Source organism: Carex rostrata, chromosome 16 (genome assembly GCF_964058835.1).
Source record: "Carex rostrata chromosome 16, lpCarRost1.2, whole genome shotgun sequence".
Taxonomy (NCBI): domain Eukaryota; kingdom Viridiplantae; phylum Streptophyta; class Magnoliopsida; order Poales; family Cyperaceae; genus Carex; species Carex rostrata.
The window spans coordinates 2573592-2592547 of record NC_135933.1 but is presented as its reverse complement, the minus strand read 5'-3'; the positions used below and the strand labels follow the sequence as shown (position 1 = coordinate 2592547).

The 18956-nt window shown below is 32.3% G+C and overlaps 1 protein-coding gene across 2 annotated transcripts; it reads left to right on the top strand.

Annotated features, from left to right (window-relative positions):
* The first annotated feature begins 16507 nt into the window (after positions 1–16507).
* Positions 16508–18720, top strand: LOC144567510 (HMG (high mobility group) box protein with ARID/BRIGHT DNA-binding domain-containing protein). 2 transcript variants are annotated; one of them, XM_078317656.1, is made up of 6 exons: positions 16508–16714; positions 16807–16885; positions 16981–17143; positions 17272–17391; positions 17829–18214; positions 18335–18720. In XM_078317656.1, exons 1-6 carry the CDS (start codon positions 16527–16529, stop codon positions 18473–18475), a joined length of 1077 nt encoding a protein of 358 aa, XP_078173782.1. In that variant the 5' UTR covers positions 16508–16526; the 3' UTR covers positions 18476–18720. The 2 variants fall into 2 exon arrangements, with proteins under 2 accessions (XP_078173782.1, XP_078173783.1); XM_078317657.1 differs by having other exon boundaries at positions 16555–16646.
* The last annotated feature ends 236 nt before the right edge of the window (positions 18721–18956 follow it).

The following is an 18956-nucleotide window of genomic DNA, read 5'->3' as shown; positions in this document are numbered from 1 at the left end:
AGCATGTATTCTGGTTTTAATAAATAACACGAATTGTTTCGAAAATTAATTTCATGTTTCAGAAAAAACGCATAATTTAAAATTATAAAATTATTTTTTCGAATTTTTTTTTTTCTAAATCAAGGTTAATTTTCAGATTTAATTTACAATTTTTTTTGTAAATTTGATCAATTTAAATACGAATTTTATTTTTAAAAAACGTATTTATTTGTATTCATTGTTTTGGAGATGCATTGCAAAACAATGATCTTGTATAATAGAAATGAGAGATGCAAAGCAAAACAATGCATCTTTAGTTTATTTCGGATCTTATATAACTGGGTTGGACAATTTTTTGATCCAAATGAATTACAACCGTCCAAAGAACCATTTTTTCGGATTGGATGGTTGATATTTGGTGCGGACCATTTTTATACTTTCGGATTGTATGAAATCCAATTTTAATTCAACCAGCGCTAATGGATGGGTCTATTACTGTGAGAAATGGAGATTGTATGCATCGGTTCATACTAAATGGACTTGGTCCATTTCAGGATGGTGAACCGCGAAAAAATGCATTATTTTGTTGCTATACCATGGGAGACTAAAGCCTTACCACTACACTACAATGTATTTCATGTCATTATGTTGATTCTATATATTATATATACATACTACAAAACAGTGGCTTTTCAATTCAAATTTTTTTAATGATTTTTTTTTGAAGTTAATAGTGATATTTTTTTTGAAATTAATAAAATATTTTTTTTTTCGATTTAGATAACTGATGTTATATATGAAATAAGCGCCACTGAAATTTTTTTTGTACAGATTTTTTTTGAAAAATCTGTTTTACAATTCGTTTTTGTTAAAATTATATATTAAATGTATAATTTTAGTGGGAGTTTTGCATAGTGAAATAATTAATGGTAATAAAATTTATAGAATTAAAAAGATGATTGTGAAATTTAGTGATCTTTCGATATTAATATATAAATATTATTATTATTAAATTATTTCACAGTTGTTGTAAAACTAGAAGTGTTATGCTAAGATATTAAATAATTTATATTAAGCCATATCATAACAGTTGTGATTTTAGCATAACACATGAGATATAAAATGAAAGGTATGTCAGACAGTTGATTGGCCTTCTCACACAGGCAATCGCTTCTATGTCTTAGTAGAACATAGAAATAAGATTGATTTTAAGCTAGATATGATACAAAATGTGAGAGAAAGTGCTTAAAAATATATATATCGCCTTGATAGAGAATCAAGATGAGGTCATATGAATATACTATTATAACCAAAGGTGAAATACCCACTATTCACCTTAACTGTTTTATGCCAAGTGGGAGTCATGTTATTATATTTATATGATAAGTAGAGTTGTGGACTCAAGTTAGATATTGTGTATATCTTGTTGGGTTTTGACAGTTTAAACCCATTGATTTAGCTTAATTGCGGAAAGTGCGTAAAACAAAATTTTACGTTTAAGTTAAGCTAAGAATTAAATGGGGTATGTCAGGAAACATTCCAAGGCTGTCCACCTTTCGTATTCCTTTGACATCAAAACCCCTTTTAATTCATTTACATATCTACTCCATAATTAATTTTTTAAAGCTTTAATCTATTTACCAATTAAATAGATTAATATAACATATTTATACATTGTTTCCAAATTCAAATTGGAAAGCAGACCGAGCGAGAAGAGCGACATCGGGATGACTCGTCTCGGAGCATCAGACGTTTGATGCCTCTATCGGTTATCCACCAGGACTAACCGGAGAGCAGTTTATTTCTTTTGCCAGAAATACTGTAAACTGCGGAATTCTGCCAAAACACTATTCACGGGGAAAAGACGAAAACCCGTAAACACGAATTTTCAGTTACTCAGTTTCACAAATAAGCAAAACTGAAATTGTCACACCCCAGATTTTTACCATCCGGAGCGTGATTATATAAGCATCTTCACACTTTTTCTTGGCCCGTCAACCTACGTCGCCAATAGAAATGAAAACAAAACAACAAAACGGAGTCAGCTACAAAGCTCAGTAACCGGTTATTTAACGACGCGCTTCTCTATAATTGGCATAATTTAACAACCATTCAAATAAACCGGATTAATCCACACAAATACACATCAAATTATGCACACATATTTCATCGGCGATAGCACGTCGGTCTAGGTTATTCGTAAAACAAGTCACATCATTTTCAACCATCGAACCCAACTGCAACTAGCAATCCCCGCATATCGGTCCCGACCACGACTAGCAGCCCCCGTGTATCGGACAAATTAAATTCCAACCTCAGACCCGCTATCCCGTTAAATATGCCATCATAATCCAATATGCAATACCCATATCCAAATCAACCATACAAAATGAAAACACAGATTATAGAGAAGTCCGGTTACCTTATAGCGAGAAATTCAGAATTTCAAATCCGATTGCAACGATAGTTCATAGTCATGGCGACATACTCGAAATTCAACTCAGACATATAATTTTTTTTTCTTGATCGGTTGTGCAAGGAAAAGAGAAGCGGAAGGTATAGTGCCACAGGAATTCCTTTATGATTTTAAGCAATGTCTCAATGCTTATTTTATTCTTTAATTGGTATATGTATATAGAGAGGTTATGGGCGGTTTTGAGACTAAACGAAAACAAATCAATTATTACTTTGTATACGATGGCATTTTTAATTGGCTTTGCATTTGAGACAAATCAGGGTTGGCGGTTTTCAGAAAATAAACTGAAGGGATTCGAAGGGATTTGATAATGAATAAAAGATGGACGGCCGACTTTTACCATTTATGCAGATGTCACGAATGGCCGCATGGCATGCAAGGGATGCCATCTTAATTCCTTTTATTTTATTTTAAAAAATGAATATGAATAAAAATAAATTCTATTATATTATAATTTCTTGTCGGTTATAATTTGTTACTTCAAATGTTAATTAAAATATTAAAATAAAAAAAAAACTACACATAATAAGAATGTATGTATATATATATCTTCACTTAATCTAATATATCTTAATGACGATTATTTTTTTTTCAAAATAGACTTATATAGTATATTAAACAGTATAATAAAACCTTCTAATTTCAAATAATAAAAATTTAATTTTTCAAGATGTTACAGAAATACCGCGAAATTTAGGAAAACACTATTCACTGATCCTGTAAATCTACTAATCAACAACCCGCAAGATTATACGTCAACTACGTATAACTTTCTTTTCTCAACCGAAACACTATTTGGGAGAGAAAACGAGAAAGAGAGAAAATACTGATTTGATTCGACACGAAACGATACGAGTGAATTTGTGATTTCTCTCTCTACACCCCATGCCTTTATATAGGCCATAGGGTCGGTTGCCAAATTACCAAAATACCCCATGAATAGTAAGGTGTGAATAGTAAGGAGGTTCAAAAGTGAAAAGACCAAAATGCCCTCGGTTGGAAAAGCATGATGACATGTTATGTATGGATAAGGATGATGACATGTATGGATAAGTTTAAAGTGAAAAGACCAAAATGCCCTCGACCCAAAATCCAATTAATATCCATATAATTATTCTGAACAATTATATTTCTTGCAGTTTGTTGTTTCGGTAACTTTTATACAACGTGTCGTGCACGATTATAAATTAACCGTTGTTTTTGCTTGTCATCTTATATGACATTTATAATTTAATTATATCACGTATAATTAATTATAACCATATTACTATTAATCATAATCAATTTATAATTAATCAATAAGATTCTCCGAGTAGCTCCTATATGGTGTGACCCAATAGGATCTGTGTTATGTTGGTAAATATAATTAAAACCGTTTTAACTTCTATAATCATAGGAGGCATCTGACATCTGCACTATGACCATCCAATTACACAGATGATGCTGTACTGTACAATATCACGATCCAGTAAACTATTTACTTTGTGTCAATTCTTTGTCTCATAGCTATCAGATCAGTTTCAAGGTAGGTGTGTGTATCCTTGCTAACTTAATCTTTTCTTGATCTTGAGCAGATTATCAAATATAATTACTCTTGTAATTATACCGCATGCAGATAATCTAACTCTACCAAGGGGCCCAGTGATGCTATAGCTCGTACAAAATACGAGGGACAATGGTACTTTTGGTAAACCATCACTTCCTCAGCTAAGCTATACATACGGAAGTGCTACCGTTATGACTGCTTTTTACGGACAGCGTTAGATAATACTCACACATACACATCTCTTAGTAGGAACGATGAATACCTCATACTGTAGAACTTGACAATGAATGAAAACATTAATGACACGAACGCAATTCTATTTAATGTTTCATTCGGGGTCTGTCAAATATCATAATGACACGAACACAATTCTATTTAATGTTTCATTCGGGGTCTGTCAAATATCATGTTCCTAGAACATGTATCTATGTGATTAAAATGACATCTCATGTCAATGGTTTGTAAAACTTAATCATCTTTTAATCCACATACTAACCTAGTAACGGTTAATTAGTGTTCCTGCTAATTACCTCGGTTAGTGACTTCTTAAGAATATATATCATCTTTATTATGGAGTTTCACAATTCCAGTCATGAACTCGAAATGATCCATAATACAATAATACTTAAGGCAACAAAATGATATATAATTAAACATCCAATTCATGAACAAAGCTTTATGATAAATTATCGTATTATTAACTTCTAGATTATTACAAACTAACATATTTGAACTATCACTTGTACTGTATTGAATTTTAGTTTAGACATACGCTCCATAAGAAATGAAGAATAATACCGTAACATATGTTTCATACCATATGTGCAATTGACCAATAGGGTAACAGAAGATATGATCTCTTATTCTTTGTTGTGTGAGACCCGCGAGATCAAAAGGATCTCATAGGACTCTTCATTTTTTACTAAATACTTGAAGTTTCTTTTCAATTAGTTATTTTGGAATGTTGTCAATGATCATGAATGATGCGATCCAATGGAACATATCTGGATAGCAATTAATTTGGAATGAATAGATTTTAGATTAAAAAAAAAAGATCATTTGAGTGTTACATTAGGTTATATTCGCTGGTGCACCAATTATGTTTATGTAACATAATTGTGAATATATAAGTATTGTTGTATCAATACATAAAATAGATCATGTAATACTTGAAAAATGTGACTTGATGATCTGAGGTACTGCATATTTACTCTACTTAGATGTTGTTATTCATACCTAACAGTTGGATAACAACATATGCTCTCAAACTAAGATATGTTGATTACAGCTTATTTCCTTATATGAATTTTAACATAGATTAGAGATTACATTCTCTTAGTTTATAGCGGGTATCCCATTTTGTGTGACTGGGAGATGTTGGATTTATTAAATGGTACGCCCGTTATGGGAAACCCAAATTCAAAACCCGACCCATTATGAATAGATGCCAACCCATTATGAAAAGGTGCATTGGTTTTATATAAACCATCCATATCTGTCTCTCTCTCTCTCCATAAGATAAAAAATGAAATAGTAACTGAAAGAGATAAAAGTTACAGAGCACCAAGATACTCTGTTAATAGTTGAAGGTCTTAAGTCGTGGAAAACACAGGGTTTCCGGCTTCGGCTTGTGATTCCTCGCAGAACCAGTGATACTGCTACGCTCGCAAGATCCGCTTCCGCACAAATACTAACGGAATAATTTGTAAGTTCTATCCGTTAATTAACATTATGAGATCTTGAAAAATGCTGTTTAGGAGTAGCTAAATGGAATACCTTTCTTATTATAATAATATTAGTAAAGAACATTTCAGTTCAATCAGAATCATAGATATTGGTTACTTATTACAGAGGTATATTTTATTCCACCAGGCGAGCTGAATTTTTATTTATAGAAATAATATTGGGTTCTAGTCTTCTAGAATTATTACATGGGTATTTCAATTTTGAAAAAAAGTTGGTGAACAATTTTTTCGGTTTCTCTTGGACCATTTTTTTTTCTCTAGAGAAATTGAAAAAAAAAAAAAATTGTCCATGCATAGATCTCTAAAGGGAACGAAAGAAATTTTCATTTTTTTTAAATAAATGTATATAAGCCTATCGATCAAAATTCGAAACAATCACATCATGTAAATAGATAACTCTCCCGAATATATATATATAGAAGGGATCCGATTACCACACTTTTGAGTTACCACAACCATTTTTTACATTTTCAAATTCCAATTCGTCGATCCAAACTGTTGAACATGATCTCCACAATGAAATGTGCATCAAATTTTACATTTTGTTTGAATTTTTTTACTATTTATTACGATGGGTACAAAATTCAATGGTCTGAATTTGACTAGTTTTTGTAAAATAATTTATAAATAGTAAAAAAATTCAAAAAAAATATAAAATTTGATATGTAAGAACATTTTATTGTGGAGATCATGTTGAACGGTTTGGATCGACGATTTGGAATTTGAAAATGTAGAAAATGGTTGTGGTAACTCAAAATTATGGTAATCGGATCCCTCATATATATATATATATAGAGAGAGAGAGAGAGAGGTTGGCTACTCTACTTCCATAAGCATATGAGTGTACATGCTTATAAGTCATTTTTTGTTTTCAAAATCCAAAAGTCGATCTGAACATTAAATGTGATCTCTATATTGAAATGTGCTTGGAGACCAAATTTTACATTTTTCTGAATTTTTTTACTATTTATTAAGCCCCTTTGAAAATTGCTGATCCAACGGTGGCTTCTGATTTTACAGTTTTGTTAAGCCACCGTTGGATCAACGATTTTCAAAGTGGCTTAATAAATAGTAAAAAAAAATCAAAAAAATGTAAAATTTGGTCTCCAAGCACATTTCAATATAGAGATCACATCTAACGGTTCAGATTGACTTTTTGGATTTTGAAAATACAAAAATGACTTATAAGCATATACCCTCATATGCTTATGTAAGTAGAGTAACCAACCTCTATATATATATAGGAATATGCTAGCATGCTATGCATAGCATAGAGCCCCTCCATGCAACGGCTCGGATTTCGAGTTTTCAAAATCCTAACGGTTGAGCCGAACCGTTCATCTTGTTCTCCATATTAATATGTGTTTGGAGACCAAATTTTACATTTTTTGGAATTTTTTTACTATTTCTTTAGATTTATTGAAAATCGCTGTTTTTTTATGGTCCAGATTTGCTGAAAACAGGGATTTTCAATAAATCTAAAGAAATAGTAAAACAATTCCAAAAAATGTAAAATTTGGTTTCCAAACACATATTAATATGGAGAACAAGATGAACGATTCGGATCGACCGTTAGGATTTTGAAAACTTGAAATCCGAGCCGTTGCATGGAGGGGCTCTATGCTATGCATAGCATGCTAGCATATTCCATATATATATATATATGAGATAGACTATCATGCTTTGCAAATTAAAGTGACTGTTATAATTTGCGCTAATATCTTTAGCTTCAAAGTTCAAATAGTCAATATGAACTCTTGGAGACCAAATTTTACATTTTTTTTAAATTACTATTTTTTTAGAATTTTTCAAAATCAATATTTTTTAAATATTTAATATTTAAAAAACACTACTTTTGAAAAATTCTAAAAAGTAGTAAATTTTTTAAAAAAAATGTAAAATTTGGCCTCCAAATACATTTCAATATGAAGAACATGTTGAGAAGTTTGGATTGACTATTTGAACTTTGAAGCTAGAGATATGAGCGCAAATTAAAATACTCACTTTAATTTGCAAAACATGGTAGCCTCTCCCTCTCTCTCTCTCTCTCTCTATATATATATATTTACATTAAGGAGAAAGCTAGTGTGCTACCTCTGCTTCCTTTAGTATAGTGAGTAGTGACATATTGTGTTATCCATTTTAAAAATTTATTGAATAGACTTCAAACGACAAATTCAGACTATTGAAACTGATCAACTTTATAAGTGATTCATTTACATATAAAATTTATAAAATTTTACATTCATTAGTATAAAATCAAGCAGTTAAAATAATAAAAAAGATGAATGCATTAAAGTTAACTTATAAATCTTCAGTTTTTGACAACTTAACTTTATAATGCATCGCTCAAAAAGTAGATCGGTTTCAACGGTTTGGATTCATCATTGAAGTATTTCCAATAAATTTTTGAGGGAGTAACACAACATGTCACTGAGATGGGACGGTAGCACAGTTAGCTAGAAGAAAAGATTATAAAATTGTAATTACTCAAATATCAAGAGTTCGAGCTCCACTCACAACTTCATAACCTCTACGAAACTTTTTAAAAAAAACACAGAATGTCACTAAATTACAGATAACACACTAGTCTTATTCTTACTTTTAATACTAATATGTGTCAATTTTCCATTAAAAGAACATCTTTATCTTCCCAACATTTAAATATCTAACTCATAAACACGGCATATTATCTCCCTAAGATATAAATTATTATTTAATTCGTATAATTCAGTTGCATGATTTTCACTATCCAAAATAAATCTGATAATAATCATATGATTACATTAGATGAATTATTACGAAAGAATTAAATCTAAGTTTCCATGAGTTAGGCCAAAACGATAAATCCAAACCATTAAAATTATTAGAGTAAAGATGTTGTCCCCCTTGAATCTGTCTCATATCTGTCCCCCTAACAACCTTCCTTTTTTGTTCCCTCACGTGGTCAAAACCCACCCTCTTTAATCTTCTCTTAGAAAGAAAAAAAAAATCAACACAACTCAAAACTCACCCTGTTCTTCTCCTCTACTGCTCGCCACCATTTACCCACGCCGACAGTTGTGATGGCGATCGAGATCCGGCGAGGCGAGCGTGGTGCACCGTTGAGATCCGGCGAGGAGAGCGTGGTGCACCGTCGAGATCCAGCGAGGAGAGCGTGGTGCACCGTCAAGATTTGGCGGGGAGAGCGTGGTGCACCATTGGAGGGGGTTCATGCTAGCCCAGCGAAGGTTGTCACAGTGCAACATATGAATACTTCATTGGTTAGATATGAATACTTGAGTTGTTAGATATGCACACTTCATGTTACATATGAATACTTCTTAGAAGAGGTGGGATGAGAGAGATGAATCTGACTTTGAATTTTGAATTGTATAAATTATTTCGAAAATGTATGAATGCTTTGTAATCGTCAGTATGAATAATTCTTTAGTTAGATATGAATACTTCATTGTTTTAGATATGCATACTAGTCTGTTGAGAATATTTCTTGGTCCCAATCTGGGCAGGTGTGAATATTATTAGTGTCAGATGTGAATATTGTTAGTGTCATGTGTGAATACTTCATTAGTTAGATATGAATAGTTATATATATGAATATTTTATTTGTTAGATATTGAGTACTTCATTAGTTAGATATGAATACTTCATTTGTTAGATATGCATACTTCATGTTAGATATGAATACTTCTTAGAAGAGGTGGGTGAGAGAGATGAATTTGACAATGAATTTCGAATTGTATAAATTATTTTGAACATGTATGAATACTTCGTAATCGTCAGTGTGAATACTTCTTGGAAGAGGTGGGGTGAGAGAGATGAATCTGACTTTGAATTTTGAATTGTATAAATTATTTCAAACATGTATGAATACTTCGTAATCGTCAGTATAAATACTTCTTGGAAGAGGTGGGGTGAGAGAGATGAATCTGACTTTGAATTTTGAATTGTATAAATTATTTCAAACATGTATGAATACTTCGTAATCGTCAGTATGAATACTTCATTTGTTTAGATATGAATACTTCTTTATTTAGATATGAATAATATATAGTTTCGCTGTAGTGGTCCCCAATCTTGGCAAATGTCGCTTTCAGGCGATTGCGGTCCCCAATCCAGGCTGTCACAAGACGTCAGTGGTCCCCCTGGTCGTTATTGGTCCCCTCCAGCTTGTGTTTACATATGATGAATGGTTCTGATAATAAATATGAATACTATAAATTCGTAGGTATGAATACTATACGTTTTGACTATTAATAAAATAGCATTAATCTTGCTCTTTGGTGGTAGTTAGCACGTTTTAACTATTTTTTTTATCTTTTAGTGCGGGGGACTGTTAGTCGATCCCAAATTATTATATTCTATGAATACTGCTACAAGCAAAAATTCTAAATTCTCAAATTTAATTAATATAAAATTTGGCGGTCAAAAATTGATAAAAAATAAATGTATTTAATTCGACTTATAAATATTTATTTTACCGCTTAATTTTATACCAAACTATTTTAAATTTATATTAAAAAAAAATAATAATAGTTAGTTGGATTGAAGTTCGAATTAGTTTAAATTCGATTGTTTTAATACTAATTTTTTTAATCAATCTAATTTAGAACTGTAGCCCGGACGTGAATAACTCGGCTAAATGCTAAAATGTTTTCTCTGTATCTATTATTTTCAATGTGAAAATCATATAGTTTAATTTAGAGGAGAGAACTCGAGATTTCGAGTAAATAGTGATTTTTTTTTTCTCTCTGTTCAGAAAAAAAAATGCTTTATTGTGATCCGGAGCGAGAACCGTACAAGACAGATGGAACAAGTCAGGTCTGAACGGTTGATTCATTCCAGTACAAGTTCTCATGTTTTGCTTCTCACAGAAAACACAATGCAAACAGAAAAGACAACACGACTTCAGATTATTTTAAATTTTTCATGCTTCCTAAAATCCTAACCCATCTTCGCTAAAATCCGATCTTCAAAACCAGATACAAGTATGATTAGAACTAAACATTGAAGACAAGTATGCAACAATTTTAATAGAAAAATCAATACATGGGGAAATGGAAATACGTAATTTCGATATTTTTGAGAGGTATACGTGGAGTGAAAAAAAAAGTGTTGTGTTATGTCGTAAAGTGAGTAATACGTCATGATTTTAATTTCGTGTTGTGTAGTGCTGTGATTAAATTAATTTTTCACGTGTTTTATGCTGTGATTAAAATGTCAATAGATAGTCACGGCACGCGAATAATAACGCCACATAAATCATGCCACGCCTAAATGTGTCATGACCAAACATGACTCATATAACCATTTGATCATAATTTATACTAGTTTATTGAAGATTTACCATTTAGTCAAGATATAACGGTTCTAATTACACGTAACACGTGATCCGTGTGATCACGTGCCGTACTGTGTCATGACTAGATCTTTCACGTGTCGTGCAATGCCGTATCAAATTTTCAAAAAAATGATCATGATACACAAATGATCACAACATGGGACACACAAGTCACGACATGTAACATACATGCGCGTCGTGCAGTTCCATACCAAAACTGTACCGTTATGTGACAGCACCGACTCCGCTGTGCTATTTTTCTCACTCAAGATATACATGAAATTACTCCAATCATATTGTATATGTTTTATTTTTTTTGAATAAACGTACAAATCAGATATCAAATGAATACGGATATAAATATATTTCAAATATGAAAATATAATTTGCTTAAATTTTATAAAATGTATTGAATTATCATAATTTTTTTTCAATGCTAATATATATAAAAAATGTAAATATAATAACAAAACTAAATTCATACTATCAAGACGCATTTCAAGATTATTAGGAGATAATTTCAGGTTATTAAATATTTTTTATAATAATTTTTAAGAGTAACACCAGGGTGTTTTTATGTTAATCAAGCCCTTTGTAAACTCAACTCTAAAACCTATCAGATTGATTTCAAACGACGAAGTTGAACTGTTGAAACTCAACTGTCTTACGAGTGATGCATGTACATGCAAAAAAAATTAAAATTTAAAATTAATTTTGTATAGAATCATTGATAAAAAAAAATTAAAATAATAAATACATTAAAATTAATTTATAATCTTCTAGTTTTGACCGCTTGACATATAAGATAAATGAGTTTTAACGGATCAAATTCGTCGTTTGAAGTCAATCTGATAAGTTTTAGAATTTGTAGTGAACTTAAGAACACCTTAGTTCTCTAAATTATAAATTACAAAATACATATCAATAAAATATATATATTTGTTTTCATATAAGTAATTTCGCCGAAATTTTTTTTACACTGATCAATTTAATAGTTTGCGCTCTCAGACACGATACATCTTTCGAAAGAGAAAAAAGGTTCCGCATGAGCAATGAGATAATTAATTGTTGAAGAATGGTACAAACAATTAAACTATATTAACGACATTATCTAGAACCAGACATTATATTCACATTCCCAGTATTTTTTTTTTTTTAACGAGACATTTATATGATGTAGAACGTTTTTTCTTTCTTTCTAAAAAAAACACAATAACATTCATTCCATCGCTGAAATAGTATAATTACATCAATTGTAGACTGTAGATTCATATGATGTAATTAGAGCAAAATTAGAGTGTGATGTGCTCACCAAGAGAGATTGGTGAGCACACCTCAAAAAGACTATCAGATTGACTTCGCGACTGATGCATATATATAGGGGTGATTAATGAGCGAGTTAGGGTATGCTTATGCTCGCTCATTAAGTAAATGAGTGAGTTGTTAATGAGCGAGTTTAAATGAGCGGATAAATGAGCGAGTTTTTAATGAGCGAGTTATGAGCGGCTCACGAGTTATGACTTATGACTCATAAAAATATTATATAGTGTGCCCACGCATAACAAAATTTGTTAAAAGTCATCATAACAAAATCCAACAAATTGTCATAATTCATTTAAATGAGCGAGTTGTTATGACTATTACTTGTTTTGGGGCTTTAGGCGGAGGTTTTGGTTCTGCCGATTTACAAAAAAAAAAAAATATGAAACTATGAATATTAGTATATTACACAGGATTAAATGTTACATTGTGCTCACTATATTACACATAATTAAATATGAAACTATGCTCACTATCTATCAATCTTAATGAGGTAAGGTTGATGTTACACATAATTACATAGGATTAAATGTGGTAGGGATTAGATGTGACAAATTCTTAATGAGCGAGTTATGAGCGAGTTGGGTCATGCTCATGCTCGCTCATTAAGTAAATGAGCGAGTTTAAATGAGCGGATAAATGAGCGAGTTTAGGTGAGCTTTTAATGAGCGAGTTATGAGCGATTTACTCACCCCTACATATATATGAGTGATCAGTGATGCATATACATGTAAAATTCTTACAGTTTCGAATTTATTTAGTACATAATCAAGCGGTCAAATATATAACGAAAAATTAATACATAAAATAATTAAAAAAATAACTTGTAAAATGTTCATTGTTTTAACCGCTTAACCATGTGCTAAATAAATTCAAAATTTTAAAATTTTTGCATATACATGCATCACTCACGAAGTATATAGATTTCAACAGTTTGAATTCGTAATTTAAAATCAATCTAATAGTTTTTTGGAGGTGTGCTCACCAATCTCTTTTGGTGAGCACATCACACCCTAGTTTTGCTCAAGTAATTAATTCTTCATTTATCTTGAGACCTTCAGAAGCAAAGATTGGAATTTTTTTTAGAAGCTATAAATAAAAAAATAGATTTTTATCAAATCAACTTGATTGCTTTGGTTTTTATAAAAATCATAAGAACCGAGATGCCATTTCGGTCTAAAATATTTTCTTTTTGATCGAATTGTCATTTCGGTCCGAGTTATTTTTACATATTTCGAAAAAAACGTTGTAAAACTTGTGAAAAATCTCGAACTGAATTGCCATTTCAGTCCTGAAAAAAAAAGTTCGGACCGAAATGACATTTCAGTTCTTATGATTTTTGTTAAAAAAAAATAATTATGTTGGTTTCATAATTTTTTTTTAATTATGGTTTATAAAAAAAAATTCTAAAGATTGGCGTCGTTGCCTAGGCGAAATATTTGGAGAAAAGATACGATGTAGATATCCAGCTGGTTTTATGCTGATAACTTTAGTAGCTTCATTGACGGGTGCAGGCGTGCAGCTACGAGGTACGAGCTACGGAGCTAGCTCGCGTATATTTGTACGGTTCCGATAACACCTGCGCCTCACATCACTATTCTGGTGCCTGACACCGTTGCCACGTCGACATTTAATGGAAAATGTAGAGTTTAATAGATCCAATAAAGAATAGCAGTATAGGCATAGCACTCTCAAGAAAAGACAAAGCTCTGCATTTGAAAAGCAATTGGTGAGCACACCGCGAACATTTCTATAGTTGTTTTGTCTTTTCTCCAGTGCTCTTCTTCATTAAAAAGCTATATTTTTCTGAAAAAAATATATAAAAATAGATATAGACGCCAGCCGTATATATAGAAAGGCAATTATTATGCTCATAAACTTCCATAGTTATTTATGTACGAACGAGGGCCATAAAAGAAAAAAAATTGAGAACGGCAATAACAAGTTTGCGTGCAGAGGCTAATTGAATTCAAATTCATTAACTTATCGGATATAAAATTGCAACTCAATTTTTATAACTATGTTTATTAAAAATATATTAAAATCATGAAATCAATTGGCACTGTATTGAAATATTTTTTCTTTGCTAATTAAAAATTTGTTTGACACAGTTTAAAGTAGAATTGTTCTTAGCAAAATTAGCAAATTGAAGTTAAAACTTAGATAAAAATTTAACCGAAATATATGTATTGAATAATAAAATGTTCAAGAAGTTCTGCTTGCCCATTTTCTTAGAATTGTAATGATATGTTTCACAGTCAAACATTTCTTGTTCTCTTCTTCTCCCTCATTATATTTACGAAATAGAGCATAACCGTCATAAAAAAAATATACAAAATCTAGCAAAGCACGGAAGGAATCGGTTCAAATTATATTTACGAAATAGAGCATAACCTTCATAAAAAAAAATACAAAATCTAGCAAAGCACGGAAGGAATCGGTTCAAGAATCATACTAGCTCAGACCAGGGGTAGGCACACTGAACAATTAGTACTGAATCGACAATAAAAATTCAAATCCAGGGGTAGGCAAGTGCCTACCCCAATTCTTTACTGGATTCGCCAATGCATACAGCAGTCTTTAGTGGCGGTAAGTTGTTTATTTTGAATTAAGATAGCTTAAGTTATTCTTTTTTTATTGTAGTTAAAGTTAAATCATGATTTAAATTATTTTTATTTTGTTAGAGTGGGTTAGTTAAATTATGATTTAAAATAATTGTTATAATTTATGTGTGAGTTGTTAAGAAATATATATATTGCTCTATTTAAGTATTCATTTTGATTGATATGGTGTATTTTTATGACCGGAAAAAAAACTTTTTATTATTTGGTCCCTGTATATTTATTAATTATTCTAAGTAGAAAAGTTGTTGTTCTGCATAGATCAAACTTGCTATAGTGAAGTTTATGCTCTAATAAATCGAATGGTGCAAAACCGCTATCCTGCAAGAGACAAGAGTAGACATACAATGGAGATCTCCAGTTCAGAGAAGAATGGAACCTTTTTTGTTTATGAGAAATGATGTAACCTTTTCGGATTTTGTATCAGAGCCAGAGGTGAACAGTGCATCAAAAGCACCGAGAATTAATTTCTTGCTCTGATATATATATTTTTTAATTTGACCCGTATGTTCTTGCTCTGATCCGGTGAAACAGTATAGCATGGTCATATTGAGTTTTATAACACACTGCTATTTTCAACTACCTTCTACTTTCATCTGACGTGTCATATTATTACTGATATGCTTCTAGTTAAAAACTTAAAATGTAAAATTTTGCATCTTATGGTCTTGGTAGATTGATGTATAAATCATCTAGAAAAGAGAACTACCTACCAAGAGGAGCCGTGGTAATAATGCTGCGTCGACTTTTACCATTAATCGGTTTTCATTTCATTGGCCACCAACTTCAATTTAATTTCTTCTCCCAAGTAAATTAAGTAGTAGAGGTTGAACTCACGATGAATGTTTTTGAACTTCAATCTCAAACACTCTCAAATTGAGCAATTGATCTTAATTGATTTGCTGAACCAAACATATATGTGTCAAAAACTTTTGTGAGTTTATTCTGTAAAACTTTTTATCTACGGGTTTCCAATCAAAAAAAAAAATTAATGTGTATAAAGATGAATATACTTGCTGCTTGCGGCTCTTATAGACATGACACAGCTCCGTGTGCAAGCTGGGGCTGCCAGCCTGCCGTGTCTAATCCCATCATTCTGGATAATTATCTATCTCCAGATAATTACTGCCAAAAGTTCAATCATCCCATTTTTTCCCAAGTTTTTGGACAACATTTATTTAGAACTTAAATCATTTAATCTGCGTTGAGATTCGTGAATAGTTTATCCATAGGACCATAGCGAACAAGAACTCCACCCGTTATTGATTACAATTAAACGTGAATACGAGCTCTCTGGCAGCCTTTGCCATCTGGAAGCCAAAAGCGTAGTTGACTAGCTTGTATGCTTTCTTGCCCAGTGATTTCGGATTTATTACATACAGTTCAACAGAAATCCCGAGCCTTCCTAATTCCTATACATTTCCCATTTGATTCCAATGTCTTTCTAGTTTCTACTCTCTCATTTAATCCCTCTCTTTGTTAGGAGAATTAACTTCCAATGGAGGAGCAAAAGGAGGTCTCGATGCAGATGGAAATGGAGAGAATGCTAAATAGCAGTGGTCATGGGATGGTGGAAGCAAAGGTGTATCCTTCACCCCTTTACACACATGAAGAGTTGGTGAGAGATAGAGAAGCTTTCAAGGATGCTCTTAGCCGCTTCCTCTCTTCTATTGGCTTAAAATTCGCGTACATTTTAATACAACACATTTAAACAGTTCTCATGTTACATGCAAAAAAATTCTTTGAATATTTTTGCATTTTACACTTTCTCTCTCTAGGGTTCCTGTGATCGGAGGCAAAGTGTTAGACCTACATCTTCTCTATGTCGAAGTGACCCGGAGAGGTGGTCTGGAAAAGGTACCTTAATTAATTAGTTCTTATATGTAAGTTTGTTTTTGCAAAAAATATAGTTTCAAGGGCTTCTGTAGAAAATGCAATTTTACTTTGTCCAGGTGATCAAGGAGAGGAAATGGAGAGATGTGATAGCCGAATTCAAGTTTCCTCCGACCACAACAAGTGCTTCATTTGTGCTAAGAAAATATTACTTGAGCTTGTTGCATCATTTTGAACAGGTGTACTTCTTTGGAGCCAACGGCCCCCTGGTCCCACCTTCAGGTGCTTAAATATTATTTTTTCTGGATAGTTCATGTATCTTGTACCAGATTTCCAAAAATATTATTTGATTTTTATTTTTGACATTTTAACACCAATTAATCTTTCTTGTAATTCGTTTTTATTACTAGAATCATTGCAAAGAAAGACACCTCAGAGCAAGCTTAACAGATGTGGCTCTCCGGCCTCTGGCTTCTCAGGACAGAATTCAGGTGCACAAAAAGGTGCCCTGCCAGAGTCGCTAAAAGGAGGTAAATGAAATCATTTGGTGAACTTTTTGTTTATACAAGTCTTAAAGTGTTACTTTTCTAATAGTTGCTCTTGCTCATACCAGCATGATTCCATATCCTCTGAGGTAACAGAATATTTATGTTTAGATTCGGACCATCTGATCAGAATCTGGGCTAACCCGGTTCGAGATGGAATGCACTTGGCCACTTTAATGTTCATGCGGATTCTGATTGGACAATCTGGATCTAAACAGAAATATTTTGTTACCTTAGGTTTAAATGCCTTCATTAGGTCCATAATAGTTTTGGTTATTAACTATCTGTTGTGCAATATATTTATAACCGCCTTGACAGAAAATTGTGTACTGATATAACTAAGTTTTTGCCTGGCTAGATAGACAAGAGAAGTAAAATTATCTGATGATGGTCTGAAACTCTGAATGCACCTTTCTATGTAGGATCATGCAACTTTAACGTGACAGGATCAATTGATGGTAAATTTGAGTATGGCTACCTCGTAAGTGTCAAAATCGGAGATGAGATGTTACGGGGGGTTCTCTATCATGCACCTGATCAAACCCAAGTCTTGCCTAATCCATCTGAGATGGCAGGACCCATGGGCTCCGCTAGTACAAATGGGCCAATATTGGCCCATGCGAGGGGTGAGCGTAAGAGGCGGCGGAAAAGCAGAGACCCAGGTCACCCAAAACCCAACAGGAGTGCCTACAACTTTTTCTTTGCTGAGACGCATGCCAGGCTGAAGGAGATGTATCCGCAACGTGAAAGGGAGTATAGTAAGATGATCGGCGAATATTGGAACAAGCTCACTACTGAAGACAAATTGGTCAGTTCAAATTTGAAACTTCAAAATTGTCATATGCAATAGCAACATTTGAGACTAGTAGTTTACTATATTTAAATTGATAAGCAACACAGTTTGATACATATCCTTTGTTCATTTTAGGTGTACTGTAATTATGGAGTAAGGGATAAGGAGCGGTACAAGAGGGAAATGCAAGAATACAAAGAGAAGTTAAAGGTTGCATCTTGTACCATTGAGACCACTGGCATTGCAAAATCTTCGGATAATGTACCTGCTAAGTAATAGTATTGTAATGTTCTTGTAGAATTTAACAAAAAATATGTTACAGTATTAATCTAGCTAGAAATGCTAATTTCAATAGCAGATCTGATAGGAGTTAATCAACTTGTTTTTAAATTATAAGGGTTTAGAAATTTGGATGGCGTGCTAACCCTGTTTAGTTACTAATGGTATGACATGAACTCATTGCTGCTTGTAAAATTTCTACTTATATGCGTTATAGCTGTTTGTTCTAATTTTACTTTTCTGTGCGTGGCTCCAGTTATTTATTGCCAGCACAATTAGAATTTAATTGCTTTTACAGTAGAGGGTTTAGTCTCAGCTTGAGTAACACCTATACACAATTTCTTCTACTAATACATAAATAATAAATTTAAGGAATTGGTGCTGTCATGCCATTTTCTTTTCCTTGAAATATTGGAATCTCATCTTGATCTAGGCCTAAAATGCATAAGTAATTTTTCCTATTGATTTTTACAAACTT

Bases quoted from the DNA above. Each gene is read 5' to 3' on its own strand.
- LOC144567510 (XM_078317656.1), top strand. From the start codon at position 16,527: ATGGAGGAGCAAAAGGAGGTCTCGATGCAGATGGAAATGGAGAGAATG. The intron at 16,715-16,806 runs GTACATTTTAAT...TTCTCTCTCTAG, and splicing joins TCTATTGGCTTAAAATTCGC to GGTTCCTGTGATCGGAGGCA. The intron at 17,392-17,828 runs GTAAATGAAATC...CTTTCTATGTAG, and splicing joins GCCAGAGTCGCTAAAAGGAG to GATCATGCAACTTTAACGTG.